The following is a 25,826-nucleotide window of genomic DNA, read 5'->3' on the forward strand; positions in this document are numbered from 1 at the left end:
TCACACTGCTGGGGAACTCCAGAACAGAGTGGGCAAAAGGAGTCCAAGATGAATAAAGCAGGAGGAAAATTAGGCTTTTCTCAGATTTACGCAGAAGGTAAATTATGGGGCTACTTATGCCACCTAAAATCACTTTTTCCCCAGGGTCCTGGAGATGCTCCATTATGAAAGCTGTATACTGGAGTGTAAATTTGCCACATACACACTACAATATAATTGTACCAGACTCACCTGTGTCGTATTTTTCACCTATAAATGTAATGGTGATTTGTTTGTCTCCTCTTTCTACAAGAGTTTCAGAATCCCCAGGAAAGCACGTGGGCCATAACACGCTCCTTCCACCATTTAATCCAGATAAAGAGAGAAGTCTTGTGCTGAGTGTGCCTCCCCATACACTATACTGGTGTTAGCATCCCTGTACATATGGACAGCTTTATCCTGGTGCAAGGCACCTCGGCAGGAATCACACAACACTGACAGTGTACCACACTGTACTTCTGAATTGATGCAAAAAGCCGTGCACAGAAGGGAAAATGGCAGCTTTCCAAGTGGCCCCAGTTAATAGCTCTGTTTTGCTTAATGGTGCCTCCCATTCAGACTAAAGATGCTGTTTTAAATATGTAAGCAATTAGTATCTCTCGCTCTCAACACATCTGTGCTGCTTCTCTCTGCTGCATTATAAATCTATCGCGTGCCTCTCCAGCTCGGCAGTGCATATATCACCAGATATTCTGATTTTCAGCAACTTTCTGGTCTGAAAGAGTTGTGCTTGGATTTGGTGTGGCTGTGCCAGGCTGGCATCGCCTGAGCCTCTCTTCTCCATGCCTGCCACTGGACTAACAGATAACAGGGATGTAGGGAAAGCACCTCTGGGTGTTTTTTTTTGGCAGTTCTTTGGTCCAGCCAGTACTTCTGTGTTTTTCCCAGCTTTCACACACTTTCTGTGTAGGAACTGCAGTTTTTTCTCTCCGTAACAAAACCCAAGGGCGCCTTGTAGCCTGCAGGAGGATGTTTGCAGGGGTTGCAAGGTGGTTGAGATGCAGCCAAGCATCTCTGAAGCAGAACACCTACCTTGCAGTTTTGTTCTTAAATAAATTCTGCCCGCACAAACTCCAGCGGGATCTAGAGTCATGGCAGGACTAGCGCGGTTATGACGGTCAGTATTTATAGGAGTGCAAGAAATCATTCTTGCTAAAACAGCAATTGATAGTAATAGAACTGGGTGTGATAAGTTATTCAGCTTTTTTTCTCTCTCTTTTTAAGGGGGAGAAGGCACCGCGCGCGGGAGTTCCCGTTGTCTGATTTTATCACAGTTTTTTGTCCTTTCGCGGAGAAGCCGCCCCGCCTGCGCGGCGCCCACCCCCTCCCCGGCCAGGACCGACCCCGCCGCACCGCGCGGTGGGCGCAGGGGAGGAGACGGCGGAGCGGCGAGGAGCGCAGCCCGCTGGCCGGGGCTGGAGGGGCTGCAGGAGCTGACGAGGGCTGACAGGAGCCGGCCGGGGCTGCGGGGGGCTCGCAGGGCGCGGCGGCGGCGGCGGCTCAGCCCGGGCCGCGGTGCGGGACGCGCGGGCCGCGGGGCCGCGCCGCAAACTTTAGCGGCGGGGGGCGGCGGGGCCGAGCCCGCCCCGAGCGCCCCCTCCCCGCCCCTCCGCAGCCTCCCCGCGCCGGCGGGGCGGGCCGGGGGCGCCGAGGGGCGGAGCGGCCCCGCCGGGCGGCGGCGGCGGCGGCGGCGGCGCCGAGCCGGGACGCGGCGCCGGGCTCCGCACCCCGCGGAGCGGCGCGGAGCGGCCCAGCCCGGCCCAGCCCCGGAGCCATGCCGCTGCCGTGCCGGGGCTGGACGCTGGCGCTGCTCACGCTGCTCGTCGGTTTCCTCATCTTCGCCGATATCTCGGAGATCGAGGAGGAGAGCGGGTAAATCCCCCCCGTCCCCGCGCGGGGGAAGGGGCGCGGAGCGGTGCTGGGCACCGGGGAGGAGGCGGTGGCGGCGGCGGAGGAGGGGGCGGGAGCCCGGACAGTTTCTTTGTCTCCGGCTCTCCCGGGTTTTGCCGTGCCCAAGTGGGAAGGGAGCGCGCTGCGCTCCCGCGCGGCTCCGCGGGGCCGGGGACAGCCCCGGGCGGGACCGGCCCGCCGGGCAGGACGAGGCTGGATGGGGCTCGGGGCCGGGGACAGCCGCGCCGGGCCGGGCAGGGCTGCGGGAGCCGGTGCCTCTCCCGCTAGAGACGCGGTGGTACCGGTCCGAGCAGGGATGCCGGAGCAGGTACCGGTCCCTTTAGGGATGCTGAGCTACCTGTCCGGGTGGGGATGCCGGAGCAGGTTCCGGTCCCTTTACGGATGCTGAGCTACCTGTCCGGATAGGGATGCCGGGGCAGGTACCGCCCCGTTACAGATGCTGAGGTACCGGTCCGGGCAGAGATGCTGGAGCAGGTACCGCTCCCGTTAGAGATGTGGAGGTCCTTTTAGAGAGGCTGAGGTACCGGTCCAGGGATGCTCTATCAGGTACAGGTCTGGATAAGGATGCTGAAGTGGGTACCAGTCTGATTAGAAATGTTGGAGCGGATCCTGGTCTGGAGAGAGGGATTTTGGCACGGGCAGTGCTCGGGTGCTGATGGACGGATGGAGCAGGTCCCTAAGTGGGGTATGGGTGTGAGTGTTCTGCTGGACAGGGATGCTGGGGCAAATTGCAGCCCAGGGGGCTTAGGTGCCACTGCTGGTCCAGATGGGTGTGGTGGAGAGGGCACCAGCTGATGGGAGTGGTGGATAACGGAGCAGTCTGCAGGTGGATAAGGGACCAGCCTGTGGGATAGAAGAGACTGAGCAGGGATCAGTTGGGTGGGGGTGATGGAGCAGAGAGCTTAACCCACTGATGTGTCCCTGTGGGATGCTTCATGATCACCCCTTATTGATCACTGTGATGGTTGGTGTTTACCTGCAGGTGCCATGTATGGCAGGGGCTAAAGCAGCCCCTCAGTCTGTGGAGCAACACCCTCCCCACCCCATAAACCCCATCTCTGAGGTCTGCTTGGAAATTTAGGGTATGAGAGGAACAAATGCAAAGAGGAGGGTTTGCATTAACTTGAGGAACTTGCTACAGCAATGTGGAAAACCAAATAATTTTAGTAATGAGGTGTGCACTCGGGGCGCCCAAATGACACAAAGGTCTTTCTGTTTGGGACCAGCTGGCTTTGTCAGCTTTTACACTGAAACAAGCACCTTTATGAGATGATAAATGAAATGCAGGGATTTTTGTTTATTGTTTCATTGTTATGTTATGCTGAGTGCCACAGGCAAGAAGTGCTTAAAGGTCAGTAGCCTTGTCCAGAAACATCCAGCACCAGACTGTGGGTTACCAGGGTAGATGAATTGTTGCTCTGCAATGAGCTGGCACTATCTATATAATAATAAAGGAAATTAAAATTTTCTGATGCATCCTCCCCATTGGACAGGCTGCTCTGATCCCCTTGCTTTCTTCTCATCTCCTTTTCCGGCTTCTGTTCTTTCTTCTCTCTCCTCCCCTATCTGCTAGATCTACCCACTAGAACTTGCTGTGCCCTTATTGAAAATCTATTCTGTTTTGTTACTTACTTGTCCTGTTTTTCACTCCGGTTCATTAGGGATTCCCAGTATTGTGTATTTTTCTCCCCTCTTTTCTATACATTGTATGGAAATTGGCTGTTTGCTGGCTGCTTATCTCCAAACCCTGGCATCTGAGTTTGTTGCTGTAGTTCCTCCGAGGAAGTTCTGCCAAGCTGTGCGGCGGCAGGGACAGCAGCAGGGTCAGATGAGTTCTGTAGGAACAGCAAGCAGCTCGTTCCACACAGCCTCAGAAATGGCAGGGCAGCAGGGAACTGGCAGAGGAGAGGAGCCCCCTGCATCCAGGGGGTGAAGGAGGGTCTGGGTCCCAAGCCCTCTGATGCACATGATCACCAAACCTTTTGCAGATCAGTGCCCACATCAGCTGTGCTTCCCACAGGGGGATAAACAGAGCAAAGGTGGGACCCTGCTGTGTTAATTATCTATTATTTAATCATGAAGTTGGGCAAACCGAGCCTTTCTCTTGCTTTGTCCTCACCCACCCACTTTTCTCCATTGGATCTCTGGAGTGTTTTGGGTTTGATGAGCTCCTGCATCCCAAACACAGTAAGAGAAGCACAGAAGCCTGGCACAATGGGCACTCCATCCCTGTGTGCTGCCATGGTGCCAGGAGTGGTGAGCACAGTGCTCTGACCTGGCTGAAATGTATTGCTCTGGTGACATGGAAGAGCAGAGTGCCTGGTCTGCAGCAGGTCAGGGGATGATAGAGGGTTTTCAACTGTGGGAGCCACATAATAGTGTTTTTGTAAACAGGTCCTGTAGGTAAAGGGAACTGTGTGACAGCAAAAGTGCACAGCAGTGTAGAGAAGAGACCCTTCCAAAGTTTTCCAGGAGCTCTCTGTGTGTCCAGGAGGGAGCAGCTCCTCTCTGTGAGAGGTTTGGGAGGTGCTGTACATTTGTGCAGCTTTCCCCCACATCAGGAATGTTTGGCTGTTGTATTGTGTGGCTCAGCATCCTCCCTGACACCCCCCAGACCCCCCTTGCTTTGATCAGTGCAGCAGGGAAGGAAGGAGCTGCCCAGCTGTCCCCTGGCAGGCTGGTGGCACTGAGGGGGAGCTGGGAAACACGGGCAGGTGCAACTCTTTTCTTCTTTTCCCTTGGCATGGAAACACTCTCTAATTATTGTGAGGAGCGAACAGCTTGCCCACTTTTACACGTACCCTGCCCCCTGCCTGTGATTTGGATTGTCTTTGGAAGAACGTTCCTCGCACGGGTGGGAGAGGGGGGGAGCAGATTTCTCTCACCTGCAGACACTGAGAAATTTCAGAAAGAAAACACAAAACGTTCATTAGGTTAAGAGAGAATATAACACTACTGGCAAAAGGACAAAAAGCCCAAAGCCATGCTGTTTGTCTGGACAATAAGTTCCCCGCCTCGCAGGTGAAGGGAGGTAGGAGCCGAGGGCAGCTGGAGCTGCTCTGCCTGTCACAGGCTTCTGAGAAAGATGTTCGTGCCTTAAGCAGTCCCATCTCACTCCTCTAGACATCCTTAGACCACCTCCCACAGCCGGGAGATGCTGAAACAAAGAGGTGTTGGGGCAAGGATGAGAATTCAGCAGTTTCTCGCTCCTGATGCTGCGTCGCTCTTGCTCAGCCCGTTCCTCCCACCCTGCAGCCACCCCTGTGCGGGTTTTCCCCCTGCTACATCCTTGTCACTGTCTGGACGTGTCACCGCTTGTGTGGCGGGGCTGTGGGATGCTGGTGGGATGCCGGTGGGATGCTGGCGGGCAGGGACACGCTGGCCAGTGTGTGCTGCTCCGTGAGGTATTGCTGTGCTGAGTGGTCTTGGCACTTTGTTTCCGAACAGGCAGCTGGTTCCGGGCTGCTGAACTTTTCCTGCAGCCCGGTGGCGCCTGCGTTTCCATGCAGCGCTCCCGCTCTTTGTTTGGCTGGCAGGGAACAAAAGACGCGCTCCGTCTGCCTTGGGGAGCGCTGATGACATCGCAGCCATTCCTGCATCCGCGCCGGGATGGGGCAGCGCCGCACACCTGTCCCCGCAGAGCAAAACAAAGGATTTGGCATCCACTGGGGTCACTGTTGTCGCTGGTGAGGAGGAGAATTCCGCTCTGGTTTAAGGGGACTCTCTTTGTTAGTGTGCGCCTGCTGTTGCAGTTCTGCAGGGGTCCGGCTGTGTCCTGGTTGTCTGTAGAGGGAGCTGGTGACCCGCTGCCACCAGGTGACTTCTCGAATTAGCGTCTGAGCCATCTTAGGGAGCACTTGACACTTGGTCTTAATATGAGCCAACCTTTTCCCTGCTAGCCCAGACCACATGCCTTTCCATCCTGATTACAGGAGGAATTATGTTCTGCTCGCTCTCGGTGACGGATAGGAGTCTCTGATATTGCTGGCCTGCCTGCCTGGGAGCTTGTCAGTAAATTGCCACTTTTTCCTCGTGTGCCCTTTTCTAACAGCTGCCTTTCAAAGGCTCGGGAAGAGAGATTTTGTGTCCTTTATGGAGGCTGCTGCACTTGCTGTGAGCGGGCTGCAGTCATAACGCCTCTTGTCAGGGTTGGTCCATGAGGTATAAATGTCCTGCTTGCATCCTCCAGGCTGTGATTTACTGCACCCAGCCCAGAGTTAGTCTAAGGCTTGCTCTCCAGCAGAAAGTTTTACTGGAGAAAGTGCTGCATTCTCCCAACAAGCGTTTTGTGCCCTCACACAGTGGGCAGCAATTATCCAGGTTGGGCTGGAGGAGGAATGGCTCTCGGCAGGAGAGGAGCCCATAGACATCCTGGAAGTGCTCATGTGTATGGAGCCAGAGGAAACCTTTGTGCTCCTTGGGCATGGCAGGGCTCTAATAAAAGCTCCGTGACACATCAGGCTGGAAAAGAAAAGCAATGTTGGAGCACTGATTTGAGTAAGAAAATGCTCAGGGTAGGCTTTGATTGCAGCTCTTCTGACAATAACCTGAAGTACAAGCAGCCGATTCCAGGCTGGCTGCAGAGCTCCCTCTCCTCCCCATGAAACTCTCCCTCACCTCCTGCCAAAAACACATCCAAAGCCCTGTGCTCCTGCCTGGAGCAGGTTTGGGAAGTGATTGTCCACATTAAGCTGAGCTCTGAGGGAATGGTGGAGTAGTAGAGGGCTGGGATCAGCAGGATGGAAAGCACTCACAGACCCCCAAGTGAAACAAAAAGGAAAAGCCAAAAGTGCTAAGGGATTTCCAGTCTGTTGAAAAGTTACTCCTCAGCCAGTACTGATTGCCAGCAGCTTACAGGACCCCCAAGGAGGAAAGTTCTGACCTTGCTGGTGAGGAGAGCTGTGGTAGGAGGATGCAAATCACCAGCCAGCCTTTCTTGCATCACTATTGCTGTAGCCAGGCCAGTTCATGTGACCAGAGCAATGGAGACAATAAAGCAGTTCCCAGCAGGGCTTCAGGTTTCCTTTTTGCCCAGGTGGGCTTTTTGTGAACCACCTCTAACCCTGCAAGTGCAGAATTGCAGCTGGGAGTGCAGAGGAACCCTTTCTGTCCAGCAGAGAGCACGGAGCTGCGAGTGCTGGCTCCCTTAGGGAAGGTTTGTTGAGCAGCTCACGGTGAATTCAGAGATTCAGCATCCTCTGGGACCAGGGCCAGCAGTGACACAGCAGATCCTGCTGCTGCCACCACCCCTCCCAGCCTTTCCCAGGCATCTCCACCCCTCCCAGCCTTCCCCCAGCAGGATGAACTCAAGGGGTTGGTTTCCTCTCACATGGCAGATGGGCTTTTGATCTTCCAGGAAAAGCATTTAACAGGAGTGCCTTTATCTTTCCTTGGGCTTTCAGGCTGTCCTAATGATAAGATGAGGAAATGGCCTTAACTAGCACCAGAGGAGTTTTAGATTGGATAGTAGGAAAAAGTTCTTCACTGAGAGGTCTGACAAGCAATTGGCACAGGCTGCCCAGGGAAGTGGTGGAGTCATGATCCCTGGAGGAATTTAAAAGATCTCTTAGGACATGGTTTCATGCTGGACTTTGTGGTCTTGGGATGACTGTTGGACTCAGTGATCTTCAAGGATATTTTTAATCTATATGATTCTGTGATTCTACAGGTATCTTGCTTTTTCATCCCTGAGAATAGCAATGCTTAAATACATCAGGCACAGTTCCTGCAAAAACCAGCTCTTCCAAAACCAAACTAAAATTGGACTTCTTCTAATTGCCTCCCACATTTGTTTCCCCTGGGCCTGGGTCATCCTCAGCAGCAAGAAATAAGCCCAAAGTACAAGATTAGACAATAATTATTTTGCTGCTTCTCTGGCTTCCATCTCCAGTGGCCTCAGGAAACAAGCAAGTTCCCTGGCAAAGTAAATTCACTGGAGGTGCAGAGTTCCAGGTGTCCTTCAACAAACACCACTGCAGAGCAGACAGGTGTCAGCTTCTCAGTCCCTTGCAATGCAGTAAAAAAGAAGAAAAAAGAAAGAGGAAAAAAAGGAGAGTATCTTTACAGCTCCTTTTTCTTCACATTTCCACTGTAAATCCTTGTGTTGGCTGGCAGCAGCCTTGATGGTGGTGGTGGCCTTGGGAGATGCATCTTCAGCAGCAGCAGCAGAATTGGCCCTGATTGGGAAGTGGAAGGACTGATCCAAGGGAATGGGCACAGCACTGCTGAAACCTGCCTGAGCAGTGACAGCCCTGTGGGGTGAGAGCCCTTTCCAAACTTAGTTCTGAATGCTTCTTGCCATTGCAAATCAGGTGCTTGTTATAGCATGCAGAAACCCCCTGGGACATCCCAAACATGCACAAAGCCCAGCCCAGGCTCGCTGGCCTCGTGCTGAGCCCACTGTCCCTCCTCATGCAGCGCTCTCCATAGGCAGGGCTGCCTTGAAAAGCACATTTTGTCACAGTTTTGGGGTGCTGTCTCGAGGCATCCAGTGGGCTCCAGGTATCACCCATGTGTCTGGCAGCTCTGAATCCAAGGGTGGTTCTTACAGCCAGGCTTTTCCAGCACCCTCAGAGATATCAGTCAGCTCTTGGCCAGCAGCTACAACAGTGGCCATGTTTCCCCTGAAAAGGTTAAACATCATCATGAGGCATCTCCAGCACCTTTTCAGCCACCCAGAAGCACATTCAGCTGGCAACCAGCAGCTGCTCAGTGGGTAATTAAACTTCTTACTGCTGCCTGGATTTCCATGGTAGCTTTGTGAGCAGTGGTGCTGAGAGGAATTCCAGCTCTGAAACCATCATGGACTTTTCAGTATTTGACAACTTAACATTGAGATCTGGGATCTACATCACTGTGAAGGCCCTGGGATGGCTCAGTTGCTGGTTGTGGGGTGTAGCTCTCACCCAAGCACTCACAGCCCTCTTTGTGTAGGCACCAGATGTTATTTATGTTATTTTGGGGATGCTCATACAAAAGAGCTTCCCCAGGAGGGTGTCTCTGCTCAGGAGAGGTCCCTCAGCATCTGCATCAGCAGGGAAAGAGGAAACCACATGAGGCCTTCAGTATTCCAGAGTGCTGCACAGAGCACTGGGAGAGGGATGAGAGGGGGGTAGGAGGATGAGCCCAGGGGCCCCCAGCCCCACATGAGAATGGTTCATGTTGTACCATCTCCCAAGGTATGTGGCACCCAAGGTGCTGCAGGAGCCACTGGGATTTCTGGTTTCTGGGGCACAGATGCTCAGGGTGACAGGTTCTGCTGCAAGCCTGATGCTCTGCTGCTTGTGCTCCCTGAGAGCTTTGCTCTGTTAGCACAAAAAATTATCTCAGGACAAATGTATGGTGTAGACGTGTTTTGTAAGCAGGGAGGCTTTTGTCTCAGCTACTTTCTCTATCTTCTCTGAACTTTTTTTTTACCTTCTCCCTTCCAGAAGGAAAAAAAAACAGAGAAAGAAACTAAATGACACAAACATACATGAAATTTAGAAAGCACACCCTGCCTGGTCCCAAGCCCCTCTGGATGTTTTTTGCCCCTTTCAATGTCTGTTTCTTTGCTGGCTGTTTCATTAACACAGCCAGAGAAAAAGAGCTGATGCCAGGAATAATGTTTTAAAGATGAGGGAGGGAATAAGGTCCTGCCAGTACTCAGGATGGGGAGGGGGGGAAGTGTCTGCCTTTGGAGCAGTGATGGAACCAGAGCATCTTGAAGTGATTGAGTCAGGCCATGCTGATGTTGTGGCAAATGCACGTGGATGTGAGAGCTGACACTCCACAGGTGCCAGAGAGGCTTTTGTGGCTCAGGAAAAGCTGATCCTGGGTTGTGCCCAGAGCTGAAGGCAGGGACAGGGGTTTGGTTACCCCAGTGATCCCCAGCAGTGCCCTGGTGAGAGGCTGCCACTGCATCTCCCATTGCCCCATGTCCATCTGCTGTCAGAGCTGCACCATTCCTGCTGATTTGTCACTGCTGTTGTCTCAGAAGTGTCTCAGACTCATTGGCATGTTCCTTACTAAGCAATAGATGTCTGCTTTGCAAACTCATGTGTGTCTATCCCATCGTGTCCTCAGCAGACACCTGCAGTGGTTGCTCAGCGTGGCTCTCAGCCAGACAGGGCTCAAACCCTGCTCACATTTACTGCAGAGCTGATGTGGAGCCAGTGCCAGGCAGGGACACTGAGCGCTCCCAACCTTCCCATCCTCTTGTGGTCTCTGGGAAGGAGCCTGCAGGGTGGGTGATGTTGTGGAGGTGGGATTGAGGTGTGGGAAGAGGTGACCAAATTAACAAGGCTGCTTTGCATGGGACTGACAGATCTGCATTTCCCATTTATGGGTTATGTCCAGTTCCATCAGGTATAAGACTATTCCTTCATTGACTTCTCCTATTTGTCTCAGATTCATTTGATTCCATCTTACCCTGACAGTGATTATTTTTCTTCCTTTCTCTAAAGAAAAATCCAAACAGAACCATCTAGGAACCCATACTGGCAGGGAAGGTGGGGTAAGAAAGGTATTAAAGCACTGGAATAACCAAGGAGACAGCTCATAGCTAATGTCAGGGGGGCAGAGACATTAATCCCCATGACAAGTGCCATGAGCAGCAGTGGGTCCATTGCCTGGTGCCTCCCTGGTGCTTGCTGGAAGATGCTGTTCTGCCAGCCTGGCTGCTCCTCATGTACCAGCCCTGCACTGGGAGCCCAGGTGATGTTTCTGAAAGCCATAATACAGGCACACTTTCCCAAATGTGATTGTATGACTTGCTAGAGTTAAGCTTGGAACACTAAAAGTAGCACCTGATATTTAGGAAATTTTTGACACTTGGGCTTGCCAAGCTGTGACAATATAATCAAGTGAGATTTTTTAAACACATGGAAGTGTGAATTCAAATATCTCATCAAGAGTTTTTGCAGGACCTTCTATCCTAGCAGACAGCTGCTTTGGAAATATCTTCTCAATTAATCCCTTGCTTGCCTGGGGAGTGTGGGTACACATCCACCACCCAGCAACCACCACTTCTCTTCAGCACAGTCTCCTCTACATCCCAGGGTGAGGGAGCCTCCAAAAGAACTGGTGACATGTCACAGGAGTGGCCTGCAAGGGTCTGATGTGCCAGCTCCCCCCAGAATTTAATGAGATGGGTTGCAGGAAGGGGAGATGATGCTGGAGCCTGGAAGGAGCAGCATTCCTGGAGGGGACAGTGCCAGGAAAGTGCACAAAATATAAAATACAAAATAGATACAGACTGCCTTAATGGGCACAGTCTGCAGCCATCTCAGGAGACTGTTGGCTGCTTTTTGGGCCAGTGAAACCTTTGCAGATTAATTCCTGTGGTCCTCTGGGTCCTCTCACCCAGCAAGAGCCACACCCAGCAGGTAAAGAGCAGCATTTTCAAGGGGACAGGTCTGCTGGAAGCTCACAGTGCCTGCTCCTGGCTTGTGGAACTCCTTTTTTGGTGTTAAGGGCGAAGCCACTTCACCCCCAGTGTCCCAGCTGTAAAACAAGGATCATAAAATGCACCTAACATAAAAGCAGGTTGTGAAAACTTAATTAGTAGGTGTTAGTCTTTTGAACCCCTCAGGTAAAAATTGTGGCACTCTGAACTCTCTTCCTGGGGAATTCAGGTGGATAAATTCAGTTTAATAATCCCCCAAGGGACTATTACTTAACTTTTATGTGGAGGAGAGAGAAGAGGAGGACTTGAGTTGCCCAAGGAAGAGGCAGGGGTTTTGTTCCACCAGAAATGAGCTTCACAAATGTGGTTAAATGCGGGAGGGTTGGAAGGAGATGATCTTTAAGGTCCTTTCCAACCCAAATTATTCTGTGAGCTATGAAATGTGTGGTTGGGCGTGGCTGAAATTTCCAGTTACAGTTCCTGTTTCTGGTGCCCACTTCCCATGCGTATCACCTGCCACAAACGCTTGGGAGGGGAGCAGGACTTGGGGCTGGGCATCCAAAATAGCCAATGGAAAAGACATTTTCTAGTTGGTGAGCCTGGGAACGTGGACGTGTGGAGTCTGCTGGTGGAGATCTGCTCTCCCAACCGGGCTCTGTGACCTACTTGCTCAGTCAAAGCAGCTTTGATTTCACGTGTCCGAGTGGCTCCGAGCGAGACCAAACTTACCTAGCAACAATTAAGAGAAGCATTTAAGGAGCAGGAAACTATGAAAAGGGAAATAAAACCCCTAAACAGGCCCATTCACAGGGGGTGAATAGAAGAGTCTTTGCATACCTGATTTTGTCACAAATTGTTCATCCAAGAAAATTAGGACCTGAACCATATGACAATTTTTCTTTTGCATCCTCTGATATATGAATCAGTGTCACTTTAGATCTGAGCACAGAACGTTTTGACCTATATAATATCTTAGATAGTTGAAATGCAGCTTGAAAATCTCAGAGAAAATGAGAAAAGATGGCATAAGTCAGTAAGATGGCATTAGCACATATAGATGCAACTTATCACTGGAAAACATCCCAACAGAAGCCCAAAGAAAAATGTTTTGTAAATAATAGGATTAGGAAGCAGGTTGGTACTTTGTGGAGCTGGCTATACAATGAAACTGATAACAACTAGATTAATAAGGCAATTCAGTCCAAACACAGTGTAGCACTAGAAAGCTTTTCAAAATCAATGCTATCTGTGCTATTTTAATCGAGGTTGGTCTTTGCCTTTTGAAGCAAAGAGATTTGAAACTCCAGGTCAGGAAGGTGTAATAAAATGGACTGGGTTTTTTGGGTTTCTTTGTTGTGGTTTGTTGGGTTGTTTTTTTTTTAACATGTGCTTCCTAATTAGTACCCTCCATTTCTAAATGTTTTCCTCTTCCAGGTGGGGGAAGTGAAGGCATACAGGGGTACTGGCTTGCCTGTGTTGGCAGTGAAGTGTGGCAGACCTTGGAGAATACTGTGCTTGCCTCAGTTTCAGTGTTTTGGGCAGCTGGTTTGTCTGGCTGGGACCCACCAGAGGGCTGAGCTGAGCAGGGTGGCTGGACAGGGCCAGAGCATCCTACAGCACACGTTGCCTTCCACTGTACAAAGGGAGATTGCAGGGAAAACGTCCTGAGGTTGTAGAGTGGCACACAAAGCACCAAGGACTGACAGTTTGGAGCATTTTAAGATCCACTAAAGCAGCTCAGACCTTCAGCCAAGTACCATGTCTCAGCTTTGGGCAGTCTCCCTGTCCTGGAGAGAGAAGCCAAGCCTGGCATAGGGTGCAGTGTCTCTGCCAGCATCTCAGTATCCACGAGAGCGTCGTGGCCAGCAGAGCAGTGATCCCAGTGCCATGGGCAGGTGGTTAGCAGAGCCTTGCTCTCCTCCACCACTGAGCTGCCCCCTCCCTGTTCATTTATGACAGCAGAACCCTTTATGCCTCTGTCTGCATTGCAATATTTTTGCTTTTCACAGTGTGTGAGGAGGAGAGGGTAACCCCTGACACTGTCCCTGAGGCACTCTCAGCTGGCAGCCAGTCCCCTTCCCCACCAGGCTGCACACAGGCAGAGGTGCTCTCAACTTGTCTTCCTCACATCCAGCATCTCCAGCCCCTACACCTGCCTTAATTCCAGGAGGAAGCACCACAGAGCTGTCACTGGGGGCATGTGAAGCCAGGCTGGGTAAATGCATTTGAATAATACGTTGTGATGCTCTGAATCCTTCCTGCTGTAGCCACAAAACATGGATGAGGTAGGAACTAACACCTAGGGAACAGTCTTCTCTACTTCCTAATTTACCTTTTTTCCTTTCACATGTGAATCAGCATGTATTCAGGGGAAAAAAAAACCCCATTTCTTTCTCTAAGCTTTGTCTGTCCTACAGCGAGTGTGAAGGAGTGTGAATCCCATTTGGAAGCTCCTTCAGAGGAGATGTCTCTGAGCAGGTGCGTGGTTTGCACACTAATCCAGCCTGCTCCCACACCCTGCAGTGAACCCCATTAATGTGGAGCCTTGTTAAATGCCACGAGGCTCCAGGAATGAGCCAGCCCTGCTGTTCCCTTGATGCACCAAAAAATGAAACAGCTCGCAGGCTCTCGGGTCTGCCATAGGACAGAGGAGAGCAGGAATCGCTCTGACCTGGCCATGGATGGTCTCTGGCATGAGGGAGAAAAGGGAAAACCATGGTGGCATTTCCAAGGGTTTGATGTTATGTGGTGCTGAGGGCTGTGCTCAGCCTAATGAGGGGATTTATGTGGCATCCTGCAAGTCTGAAAATCCTTTTTAATGGCACCAAGCACACTCACACGCGCTTTTCCTCTTTCATTTTTGTCTAATGCATTTGGGATTTTTTTTTTTTTCAGAACTGGTAGAAATACATTCTCCTGAGATACATTTTCATTAAGGTGTATATTTCTGGGTAGCAATATTTCTGCTGGAAGAGAATTTGGTTCTCTTTATGAGTGTGCTCATTGGGATATCTGTGCAACGGGAACAATAAAACAGAGCAATGAGTACATGGAGGTTAAAGTGTGTCTGAATGGGAGCCCAGCTCCCTTGAGCATCACAAGGTGGGTGGTTTGTTCTTTGTGACCCCTCTGAAAACAGCAAGCTAAAGCAAGAAGGAGCTCTGCAGCCAGCTAGATGCAGACCAACGCTTGTGTGTATTTAAGTGAGGATTCACAGCTCCTGTGAATGGTGTGGTTCTCTGAAGGAGCTTGGTCCAACCTGTTCTTCAGTATAGCTTCATGGAGGTGCTGGAAACTTTGGCTGCTCATTCCCACAGGTCTTGGTCAGCCTGGTCTGATGTCTGTCCTTGTGGGGTGGTGTCAGGCCATGGGAGTGACACTGCTGTCACTTCAGGTCTCAGCTCCAGCGTGTGAATGACTGTGGTGAGCTGGCCTTGGAGCTTCAGCCAAGTCCCACCAAAGGTGGGGAGAAGGGCTTGGAAGGCACTCACAGGATTGGAGTGGGCTGGAGTGGAGCTCTGGGTCTGGACTGGGTCCCTGGGAGCTGGGAGAGGGTACACTGGGAGTGTGAGGTCTCCACAAGTTGTTCAATCTGTGTAAAATAGAGATATTGGATGTCCTCAGCTAAAAGCCCAGGTGAAGACAGCAGTGGGATCTGTCCAGATCATTCAGTCCTTACCTGAAAAGGACAGGGCAAGTCCATTGGCAGCTGGAGATGGAGGAGAGCTTCTGTGTGCACTGCTAACACCTGGCTGGTAAAGAGAAGGGGAGATGTATTTAATGCAGCTGTAGGGCGCACTCTGCCGTGGCAGCAGGACCAGATGTCTGTGATGGCTGGTTAGATCACACAGGAATTATTAATTGGGGTGGCTCGGGGCGTTCTTTGTCAGAATGGCTTCATGGTCACAGCAGGGCAGCGGTGACAAGGGAGGAAAAGCCCTTCAGAGGCATCAGGACAAGTCCCTTCTGGATGGGGTGGGACATGGGCAGCGTGGCAGTGTCTCTGCTCAGAGCCCTTCAGAGCAGGATCTCTTGACTGTTGAACAATGCTTGGCAGAAAGGAGCTGGAATTATAAATAATGCATTTCCTTTGTCTTGCAGGAGTTCTGGAGGCAGAGGTACAATCAGATCAGCTGTGAACAGCTTACATAGCAAATCTAATAGGTTTGTAAATTAGATTTTGTGTTCATTTGTTTTTGCTGTAAGGCAGCTATTAATCTGCTTCTCCTCTTCGCTGGATAGTGCTGTTCTTATTTAGCAAATGTATCTGTTCCTTTTCACTTCTGCTTTGCATTTTCCTAATCATTCCCTCCCTTCCTTCTTCCAGCTCAGTGCAATAATCATTTGCAAATAACCAAGGATCTGGAAGTTGTGGTGATTGAGAGAATGAGAAAGAGTTTACTTATTGTGAAAATAAGTCAGTGATAGAGTTGCTATTTTCCATAGTTTTAAGTGCTATTAGAGGAGCGATCACTGTGTTTGGGATCAGAGCTCCAGTTCTGTTGCAGTGCACTCCCATAACATCCCTTTGTGGCAGAGTCATTCCCAGCCCCATTCAGTGTCTCTCTGTGTCATTTTTACAAAGATTCCCTGCCAGCCCAGCCTTGCCAAGTGGCATGTTTGAAAAGCTCTGTGACAGCATGCAAGGAGGAGTGATATCGTTCTGTGATGATGTCACCACCCATGACCAAAACACAGAAAATGGATAAAACAAAAACCCCAGAGTTATTCCCAGGATTGCTTTACACTACTTCAGTCACGATTTTTGACACCTTCTAGGTAAGGTTTCCAAGACATGAGTGATGCAGCAAAATGCAAGAAGCAAACAAATCCAACAGACTGGCAGCCTCTGGAGAGGTACTGTACACACACACATCAGGACACTGGCAGCCAGCATTTATAAACACATTTCCTTGCCATTTCGACACATTATACAGTGTGAGCCACAGTGTGTCCTGGGGAGCTCTTTCCCTGAGCTGGAGATACCTTCCCAGGAGCTGGATGTTTGTCCCTGAACCTGGGCCACCACCTCTGCCCCATCTCTCACTCTGCTCCCTCCTTGGGGTTTATATGCTTTATATAAATGTATTTATTTACAAAGCATTTCCCAGCTGGAAGAAGCCCTTTGCAGTGGAGAGGGAGATTCCCTTTAGCTGATAGCAAGTGCTTTGGCTGTGTGTATTTTTCAGAGTGCTCTGAAGTGTGAAGGCTTTTTTGGGTCTGCAGATACATACTCAGCTTCTTGATGAGATGCTTGGCTTTTCTTTTTGGAGGGCAGCTGGCTGGAACCAAATATTTGGAAGCTCCTTCAATTCAAGCAGTTTGATTTTAATGTCACAAAAGTTCTGGGGCCGATTTGCTTCTCTGAGCAGGGATTAAACACTGGGGTCTCCCAGTGATCTCTGGAAGCTGCTCATTTCTTGGTCTGGAACAGGTGATATGGGTGCTGAAATCCTTGTGCCCAATTCTAAAGAGGAGAAAAGTTTCCAATGAGCCAGCCTGCCCCTCTTAGTACAGGATGCTCACAGCCCAGTCACACAAGCAGCACCCAGCAGCTCAGCTGAATTAATTTAATTTCTCCATTGGGTGAAGAGAGGGTTGCTCCTCTCTGCTGAGGATTTTAATCTTCTCCAGGAGCTGAGATGGCTCCACTTTGGGATGTTGATGTGTGACCACGAGGCAACAGGGCAGCCACCTTGGCTAGGAAGTTTCTTAGTGAATTCTGGGGGCTTTGGGGTGTCTTGTCTGCAAGTGCCCACCTGCCAGCCTGTCCCAGTGTGTTTTTCTGTGCATGCCTCCCTGCAGCTCAGTGTGTAATGGTGTGTTTGCTGTGGAGCTGTGCCTGGCTGTCAGTCTGTGCTCGTGGAAGCGAGCGGGTATTTAAGGATCTCTGTCTGTCTGCTTGAGTGCAGCAGAATAGGAACAGGCTTTCACTTCTTGTTTAGCTAATAACTACAATTTGGCTGTTCTGATGAAGTTTGAATTCCAGCAGCCAGAGCTGAAGATGGTGATTAGAAGTGCCATTGGGATGCTAACGGATTCTGTCTCCCTCTCCCTGACTTTCTTTTCTCTAGAGCTGAAGTAGTAATAAATGACTCCTCATCTCCAGCTGTTGTTGACAGAAGTAATGAAAGCATTAAGCACAACATTAAACCAGCCTCATCCAAATGGAGACACAACCAGACACTCTCTTTGAAGATCAGGTACTGGTAATTACCTGTAGGACAAGAGACAGATTTGGTCCTCTCCAGTGCAAGCTGGCAAATTGTGTATCATCTAAAGAAGTCAAGGAAGAAATAAAAAGACTTACCTCCTGCTGAGATAGGCTTCATATCTGTAAATGATTGCTTGGAAATGAGTTCTCAGCTAAGCCAGCTGGCCTGGCAACAACAAAACAAGGAGCACTTGAGCTCCTGTTTTTCAGGCCAAGTGGAATTTGTGTGTGCAGGTGATGGGTCACAGAGGGAAGGAGACCCTGAGTCAACTCAGGGACCCTCACTAATGGTGGGGTGACTGTGGTGGCCTGCCCCGGGCAGGGATGAGTGGAGAGGGAGCAGGCATTGAGATGGAGATGTCCTTTAGTGAGCTGTGCCTGGAGAGCATGGTCAGATGGACTGGCCAGAGAGTCAGGGCAGCCAGGAGGCAAGAGCTCATCTCACACCTGACCCAGCTTATCTCTGCACCTCACCTGACAAGGCTCTTTTCTTCCCTGTGCTCAGAAAACAGATCTTGAAGTTCCTGGATGCAGAGAAGGACATTTCAGTGCTGAAGGGGACGCTGAAGCCGGGGGACATCATCCACTATGTCTTTGACAGGGACAGCACCATGAACGTGTCCCAGAACCTGTACGAGCTGCTGCCCCGCACCTCTCCCCTCAAGGGCAAGCAGTTCCCCAGCTGTGCCATCGTGGGCAACTCGGGGGTGCTGCTCAGCAGTGGCTGCGGCCCCGAGATCGACGCTCACAGCTTCGTCATAAGGTAGGGAGGGCACTGCTCCTAAAGCACAGGTGGAGTTTTTGTGGTCCCCCGTGGCAGGAAGGAAATGAATCTGACTCCATGTTCTTAGAAGGCTGTTTTATTTTTACATATTATTTTATTTGATTTTATTTATTTTTACATATTATTTTTATTTATTTTTAATTTATTTATTGTTTATATTCTATTTATATTGATATAATTCTTGATTGCATTATTTATAATTAATAATTATAATGATTCGTTGATTTAATAATTGAATAATTAATTACATTAATATATTTTATTATATAATATATTCTATATTATATTATTTATATTTATTTATATTATTATATCACATATGATATTATAATATAATATGTTATATTATATTATATCATATCATATTATATTATATTATATTATATTATATTATATTATACATTATACTATACAAAAACTATACTAAAGAATAGAGAAAGGATACTTACAGAAGGCTTAACAAGATTCTAATTAAAGCTCCTGAACTGCTTCCAGTCCCGACACAGCTGGATGGTGAATGGTCATTAAATAAAAAGAATTCACATGAAACCAATCAAACAGCCACCTGTTGGATAAACAATCTCCAGCCACGTTCCAAAGCAGCAAACACAGGAGAAGCAACCAGATAATTGTTGTTTTCATTTCTCTCTGAGGCTTCTCAGCTTCCCAGGAGAAGAAATCCTGGTGAAGGGATTTTTCAGAAAATGTGATGGTGACACAGAGGGGCTTTGGGAGCAGTGCAGGGGGCTGGAATCCAGGTCAGCTGGGGCAGCACAGCCTCACAGCTCCATGTGCACTCAGAGTTCTGCTGGAAACCCTTCCACACATCTCCAAGTGCTCCCCACGTGTTCTTGTAAGTGCACCTTGTCTCTTCTCATGGGGCACCATTCACCCCCTCAACCTCCTCTTCTCTCAGGTTTGTCCTCTTGCAAACAAACCCCATCCTGGGCTCTCACAAACCTGATTCACTTCTGCCCTTGAGCACGAGGCACCACACAATGCCCTGGCACCACATGCCCAGGTGTGACTGTCCCCTGTGTCCCCTCTGTCCCCAGTGCTGCACTGCCCTAGGGACCTGCAGCAGCACATCCTGAGCCCTGCTGGGACACACCAAATTCACTTCTGGAGGTGTCTGAAGTGGAGAGGAGGAGCTCCTGCCCTCCCAGCCCCATGCCCCTGTTAGCTGAGAGGCTGTGAAATCCACAGATGATTTATGTACATGCAGACATTTGTTTTCTGGTGAGTCTATTACAAGGACAGCCCAATCCATCAGCAGCTCACAGAGGCGGTGCTGGTGTGACGTGGGAATGAGGATAATGTCACCTCTGTCCCCCTCTCAAGCCCTGCTGCTCCAGCTGCCTGGCTGCTGGCAGCTCCAGCCTGCCCACAGGGGATAGAGCATCATCCTCCACTGGAACACAAGTCAGCAGAGGGAAAAACTGCTTACTGTGCTTCTGGCAAAGTTCAGTGAGGGGCATTCATGTCAGGCAGCAAAACTGCTGGAGAAAAGCTCTTCTGGATGTGAGGATGGGGATTTTGAGCAGCTTCTCCCCAGCCATTTGCTGGTGCAGGTCTGGCACAGACACACTTCCCATTGTAGGTTGTTTGAGCCACTGCTGGAACCTGCATCTTCCTGAGGATGGTTTGCTCCATCCAGGCAGCCTTTTCAGCAGGGTTGGCAGTGACCAGTGATTGGGTCTGTGTCCAGGATACAGCTCCAATGTTTATTTTTACTCAATTCATTCCTGTAATGAGTCAATCAAAAGGCCCCCATGCCAGTAGCTAGATTTTCCTTTAGTTTTCCCATCTGTAAGTAGGGAAAACAGTAATAATATCTGATTATCAAGGCAGATGCTTAGGATGCAATTCCTGCTTGTTAAATACTGTAACTTCACTGTCAAACACCACAGCAGAGCACTCAGTGTGCAAACACATGGGTAGCCTCTGGTTTTTGGGATGCTGGGGGAGCATCTCTCTGCATCTCCCCATCAGCTGGTTCCCAGTGCCATTTGCCCTGTGCCATGGGCATGGCACAGACACAGATGAAGCTGTAGGAAACCACTCTATAACCAGGGTGATTTGTTGGCACTTTGTCCCACAGGCCCTCAGCCCTCACACTGCTGTGGCACAGGAGATCAAGACACATGGCCCATGCCCACATGTACAATCTGAGAGGAGGCACCAATGAACACTACAGAAAAAGGTGTTTTTTGAGGGTCAGAGCCTCCAGACAGGCAGACCCTGTGGCGACCATGTCCTGGCATCCCCCTCCTGCTGGTGTCAGTATCACCACGGTGCCACCAGGTCTGCTGTTGGCAGAGACTCACCAGGGGAGAAAAGGCCTTTGAGAGTGTGTTACTCCAGCAGGGCTGGAATTAAGAGGGAAATGCTTTCCTTGAGTAGAAAAGGCTGTTTTGTCTAAAACCTGCCATGAGAGCAGAGACAGGAGCTTTGTTGCTGATGTTATCTTTGAGAGGCACCAGAAGAGCTGCCACTCCCTGCAAACCACCCAGGTGACACCACAGTTGTGGCTGATATTAGCCTTGTCCCAGGGGGAGATGTGTGCACATGCCATCGTGCTGAGGGATGGTGGCTGAGATGGAGATGGCTCATCATCACTAATTTACTGCAGAGGGTCATTCTCCCTCCTCTTCCTCCCAAAAGCACGGGCGAACGGGTGCAACGTCACCAGCCCTGGCTTTTGGCACCCCACCCCACTCCTGCCTGTCCCTGCCCTCTCTCAGTGCATTAAACAGGGCTGCTGGGTGTTCTCCTTTGCAGGTGCAACCTGGCCCCCGTGCAGGAGTACTCCCAGGACGTGGGCATGAAGACAGACCTGGTGACCATGAACCCCTCGGTGATCCAGCGCGCCTTCGAGGACCTGGTGAACGAGACGTGGCGGGAGAAGCTGCTGCAGCGCCTGCACAGCCTCAACGGCAGCATCCTCTGGATCCCAGCCTTCATGGCCAAGGGGGGCAAGGAGAGGGTGGAGTGGGTGAACGAGCTCATCCTGAAGCACCACATCAACGTCAGGACTGCCTACCCCTCGCTGCGCCTGCTGCACGCGGTCCGAGGGTGAGCGCCGCTCTGCTGAGCTCCCAGCCCGCAGCCCCTGGGCTGCAAAGGGACCCCTGGGCTTCTGGGATCCACAGATTGTTTTCCTGCAGGAAAACAGCACCAGTTGTTCCCTTCTGCAGACCATGAGGATGGGGGGTGGTGGATGGTCCCTAGATAAGCGTGGTGTTTGTGAGGTCACCAGGCTGGAGGAGGAATTGAGAATCTGACTCCGTGTTCTCAGAAGGCTGATTTATTATCATATCATATCATACCATATCATATCATATGGACTCTGGGACTCTGGAAGCAGTCACCAGACTTTATTAAAAACTTTTATAGGTATCTTTAGTATGGTTTTAGTATAGCATTCTATAATCTGTATATTATATTATATTATATTGTATTATATTTTAATTATATTATATTATAGAATTCTATATTCTGTAATAATCTATAATCTATATAGATCTATAATCTATAATCTATATTCTATAATATTCTATAATATATCATATATATTATATTATATTATATTTTAATTACATTATATTATAGAATGCTATATTCTATAATAATCTATAATCTATATAGATCTATATTCTATAATATTCTATAATATTTATATTATATTATATTATATTATATTATATTATATTATATTATATTATATTATATTAATTATATTATGCTATACTAAAGAGTAGAGAAAAAATACAGAAGTTTTTAATAGACTGGTGACTGCTTCCAGAGTCCCGACACAGCTGGACTGTGATTGGTCGTTAAGTTAAAACAATTCACGTGTTGGATAAACAATCTCCAACCACATTCCAAAGCAGCAAAACACAGGAGAAGCAATCAGATAATTGTTGTTTTCATCCCTCTCTGAGGCTTCTCAGCTTCCCAGGAGAAGAATGCTGGGCAAAGAGGATTTTTCAGAAAATGTGAGAGTGACAGATAAGAACTTCTGAGCAGGGGCTCCCCACTGTGCTCTTTGAGTGTGAGGGCTTTTAGCAATATCCAAACCTCCAGGGCTTTCCTGGGGCATCACCATAACTCCCAAGCCTGGGTTAGGGCTTTCCATGGAGAAATGGGTGAGCACTGAGCTGGCAATGAGATTTGTCACCTTGTGCTTCAGAGACACAGGTCTGACACAGCTCCTCAAGTCAGGGAGCTCCTGTGTGAGCCTGGTTGGGAGGGGAGTGATGTGTTCTGGTCCTGCTGCTCACATAAACAGGGCCAGGTGGTGGTGACTGGGTTACTCTGAGGGAAGGAAAAGGTCTTTCTGTTCTCTGCCTGATCTTCAGGTGTACAGGAGACACAGCTGGGAATGGTGGGAATGAGGAGGCTATAAAAGAAAGAGAGCCCCAGGGGTGAGATTTTCATGTAAATGACTTGGGAATGGGGTAGGCTCTTGCTTTTGTGCTTTATTTCTCTAGGAGGATCATGATTCTTTAGGCATTTAGGGAGTTGAGGCAGACAGTGACTTTTGCTGGAGATGACTTATGGCAGCAGTTGTCCTCTGATCCTGACTAGACCCTGTTCATCTCACAGGATGGCAATTTCCTTCTGTAGCTTCTAAAAAGCCTCAGCAATAATGTTCCTTGATTTCTTTGAGCCCTTCTCCTGCACTCTCTGAGTCTGAGCTCTGCAGTCAGCTGGCCCCTGCTGGGTGTTTCCTGTCCCAGCTCAGGTTGTGTCAGTGCTGGGGGTGGGTAGGGGACAGGTTTTGGGGTCATTTCTGCCAGGAGCAGGGCAAGGAGGGGCTCTAGGGCAGCCTGGGAGGGGTGGAGGGGCCCCATGGTGCCTCACAGGCAGCAATAATGAGCAAGTACCACATCTGCCCCTAGTGTTAGAGGCTTCCCTGGGCCAGAGAGGCATCTCACAGAAAACACTGGCTTTGAGGTAAGGAAAGGGAAGGAAATGATGCCACAACTCACAGAAGGGGAAGACAGGAAGGAAAAAAAAAATCCCACAACCCAAATTCAGAGCTATTTCTAGCCATAATTGACTTACTTTCATCTGTCAAAATAGAATTAAGCTCCTGTAATAAGCCCTCTAAATCAACAGGGTGCTAATCCTGTGCTGGCAACCATTCCCAGTGCCAGAAACTTCCCATAGGAAGCTTTGCAGAGGAGTTGGCAAGGGTTAGGCATCCCTTTCCCATGGGAGAGGAGGATGCCTCCACAAGCTCAGCTGCTGGGCTTATCTTCCACCTCACAGCATCTCCCTGGCCTCTCTGTGTCCCTGTGCTCCAGCTGGGCTGGCTGGCACACTGGCTGTCCCTGTGCAGCTCCAGCACAGCAGGGCTGGAGCCACCACCTGTGCCTGGCAGGAGCTGCCTGGCTGCAGGAGGTGCAGGGATTCTGGGAGAAGCCCAGGGACTCGGTGCTGTCTCATGCAGGGAGCAAAGCAGCTGTGCCTTGGAGCAATTCCTTCCTTCCTGGAATCCTTCCTTCCTGGAATCTTTCCTTCCTGGAATCCTGGAATCCTTCCTGGAATCCTGGAATCCTTCATGGAATCCTGGAATCCTGGAATCCCAGAATCCTGGAATCATTCCTGGAATCCTTCATGGAATCCTGGAATCCTTCATGGAATCCTGGAATCCTTCCTTCCTGGAATCCTCCTTGGAATCCTTCATGGAATCCTGGAATCCTTCATGGAATCCTCCCTTCCTGGAATCCTTCTTTCTTGGAATCCTTCTTTCTTGGAATCCTGGAATCCTTCTTGGAATCCTTCCTTCCTGGAATCGTTCCTGGAATCCTAGAATCATTCCTGGAATCCTGGAATTCTTCCTTCCTGAAATCCATCCTTCCTTCCTGGAATCCTTCATGGAATCCTTCCTTCCTGGAATCCTAGAATCATTCCTGGAATCCATCCTTCCTGGAATCCTTCCTTCCTGAAATCCATCCTTCCTTCCTGGAATCCTTCCTGAAATCCATCCTTCCTTCCTGGAATCCTTCCTCCTTTTAGTGTAACTCCACTGAGCTCTCATGCAAGGAATGTGGTTTTGGGCCTCTCAGAGCCCCCAGGGGCTCAGGGGTGCAGCCAGTGAGGGCAGCAGGCACCTGAAGTGAGCAGGGGGTGCTGGGGATGGCAGCAGCCCCTGGCTGTGGCTGGTGTCAGGCCCCAAGGTCCAGGTTGGAAATGCATCCACGCCCTCCCTGCTGTGCCCTGGGCTGGTCACCGTGCTGGGGGCAGTGCCAGGTGGCTCCTGGCAGCACAGGGGCAGCACTAATTCAATGATAACCACAGAGGCCAGCGCTGATCCTCGGCAGGGATCGCCCTCCAAGCCAAGGGCGCTGCTGCCTGACCTGCCCTGCTGCTCTCACACTGATCAGCAGCAAAACAAGGATGCCTGCTGATTAGCAATTAGTCTAATGAGAAGTGCAGCCCCCTCAGAAAGGCAGAGCTGATGGGAGCATTCAGCACTGACCCAGGAGCTCACAGAGGGCTCAGCCAGGCTGGGGGTGAAGGGCTGTGCTGTTCTGAGTCAGTATTAACCCTTTCCTTGGGGTGGATTTGAGAGTGATCCAGGCAGAACTGAATGAACTGGGCACAGCTGAGGGAGGTGGGTGATGCTCTTGGGGCTGTGTAGGAAATCTCTCAGGTACCAATGGGGTTATCTTGACCATCTGCTCAGGGTAATTGATATGATGTGGTTTGGGGTGAAGGAGTCCTTCCTCAGGACCAGAATCACTAGGAATTTACTCATTCATCTTCTGTGTCACTGTCCAGTCCCTGTCATCATCCCATGTTTTTTTGCTTATGAAGGGTCTCCAACAGCATCCTCTGTCTCTGCAGCTCTCTCTGTGCTGGTTCACAGCACTGTGTTTTTATTTGATAGATCTGAGATTTGTGAAACAAATACATTTTGTGGCTAGTGGTGTGCAGCAGAGAATGAAAAACCCACAAATCCCCTCAGCACATCCCTCTGTGCTGCAGTGGGCTGCTGTTGCAGAGAGGCCCCATATTCTCCCTTTTTGGATAAAACTACCTTTTATCATCTACCCTGAGTTGATTTGGAACTCACAAAGAAATGAGAAATGGGGGAAGTTTTTCAGCCAAGGCACCCCTTTATTTATTTTTTTTTCCAAGGAATAGCACTTCCTACTAAGGCTGACATCTCAGCCAACTTCAATTTGGCCACAAAAGTGTTGCCTTTTTTTTCTCCACTACCAGCAAAATACATTTGTGAGCCCTTGACTTCTCCTTGAACCACAGTATTTATTGCCCTGCTCTGCTTTCCCTCAAACCAAAACTCATTTCAAGTGGCAATTGAGCCTTTTTCCTATAATTTTCAGTGCATTTTGGGGCATTTGTAGAGGGTGCATTGCCGAGATAAGTAAAAAGCATTTGGTTTTGTTGTCCTTAACAGCATCATTTGAGAACATCACCTTTCAAGCTGTGGGGGTGCTTTAAATGTTTGCTGATAGTGG

At 49.8% G+C, this 25,826-nt stretch overlaps 1 protein-coding gene across 1 annotated transcript in view; it reads left to right on the plus strand.

Annotated features, from left to right (window-relative positions):
- Positions 1-1,756: 1,756 nt before the first annotated feature.
- The window catches only part of ST8SIA2 (ST8 alpha-N-acetyl-neuraminide alpha-2,8-sialyltransferase 2), a 30,453-nt gene continuing 6,383 nt past the window's right edge, over positions 1,757-25,826 (plus strand). The window contains exons 1-5 of the mRNA XM_036390002.2: positions 1,757-1,911; positions 15,437-15,499; positions 17,410-17,538; positions 18,055-18,312; positions 21,115-21,408. Coding sequence (XP_036245895.1) covers positions 1,814-1,911; positions 15,437-15,499; positions 17,410-17,538; positions 18,055-18,312; positions 21,115-21,408 — 842 coding nt within the window. The 5' untranslated portion in view covers positions 1,757-1,813. The remainder of the gene's footprint in view (positions 1,912-15,436; positions 15,500-17,409; positions 17,539-18,054; positions 18,313-21,114; positions 21,409-25,826) is intronic.

Source organism: Molothrus ater, chromosome 13, assembly GCF_012460135.2.
Source record: "Molothrus ater isolate BHLD 08-10-18 breed brown headed cowbird chromosome 13, BPBGC_Mater_1.1, whole genome shotgun sequence".
Classification (NCBI taxonomy): Eukaryota; Metazoa; Chordata; class Aves; order Passeriformes; family Icteridae; genus Molothrus; species Molothrus ater.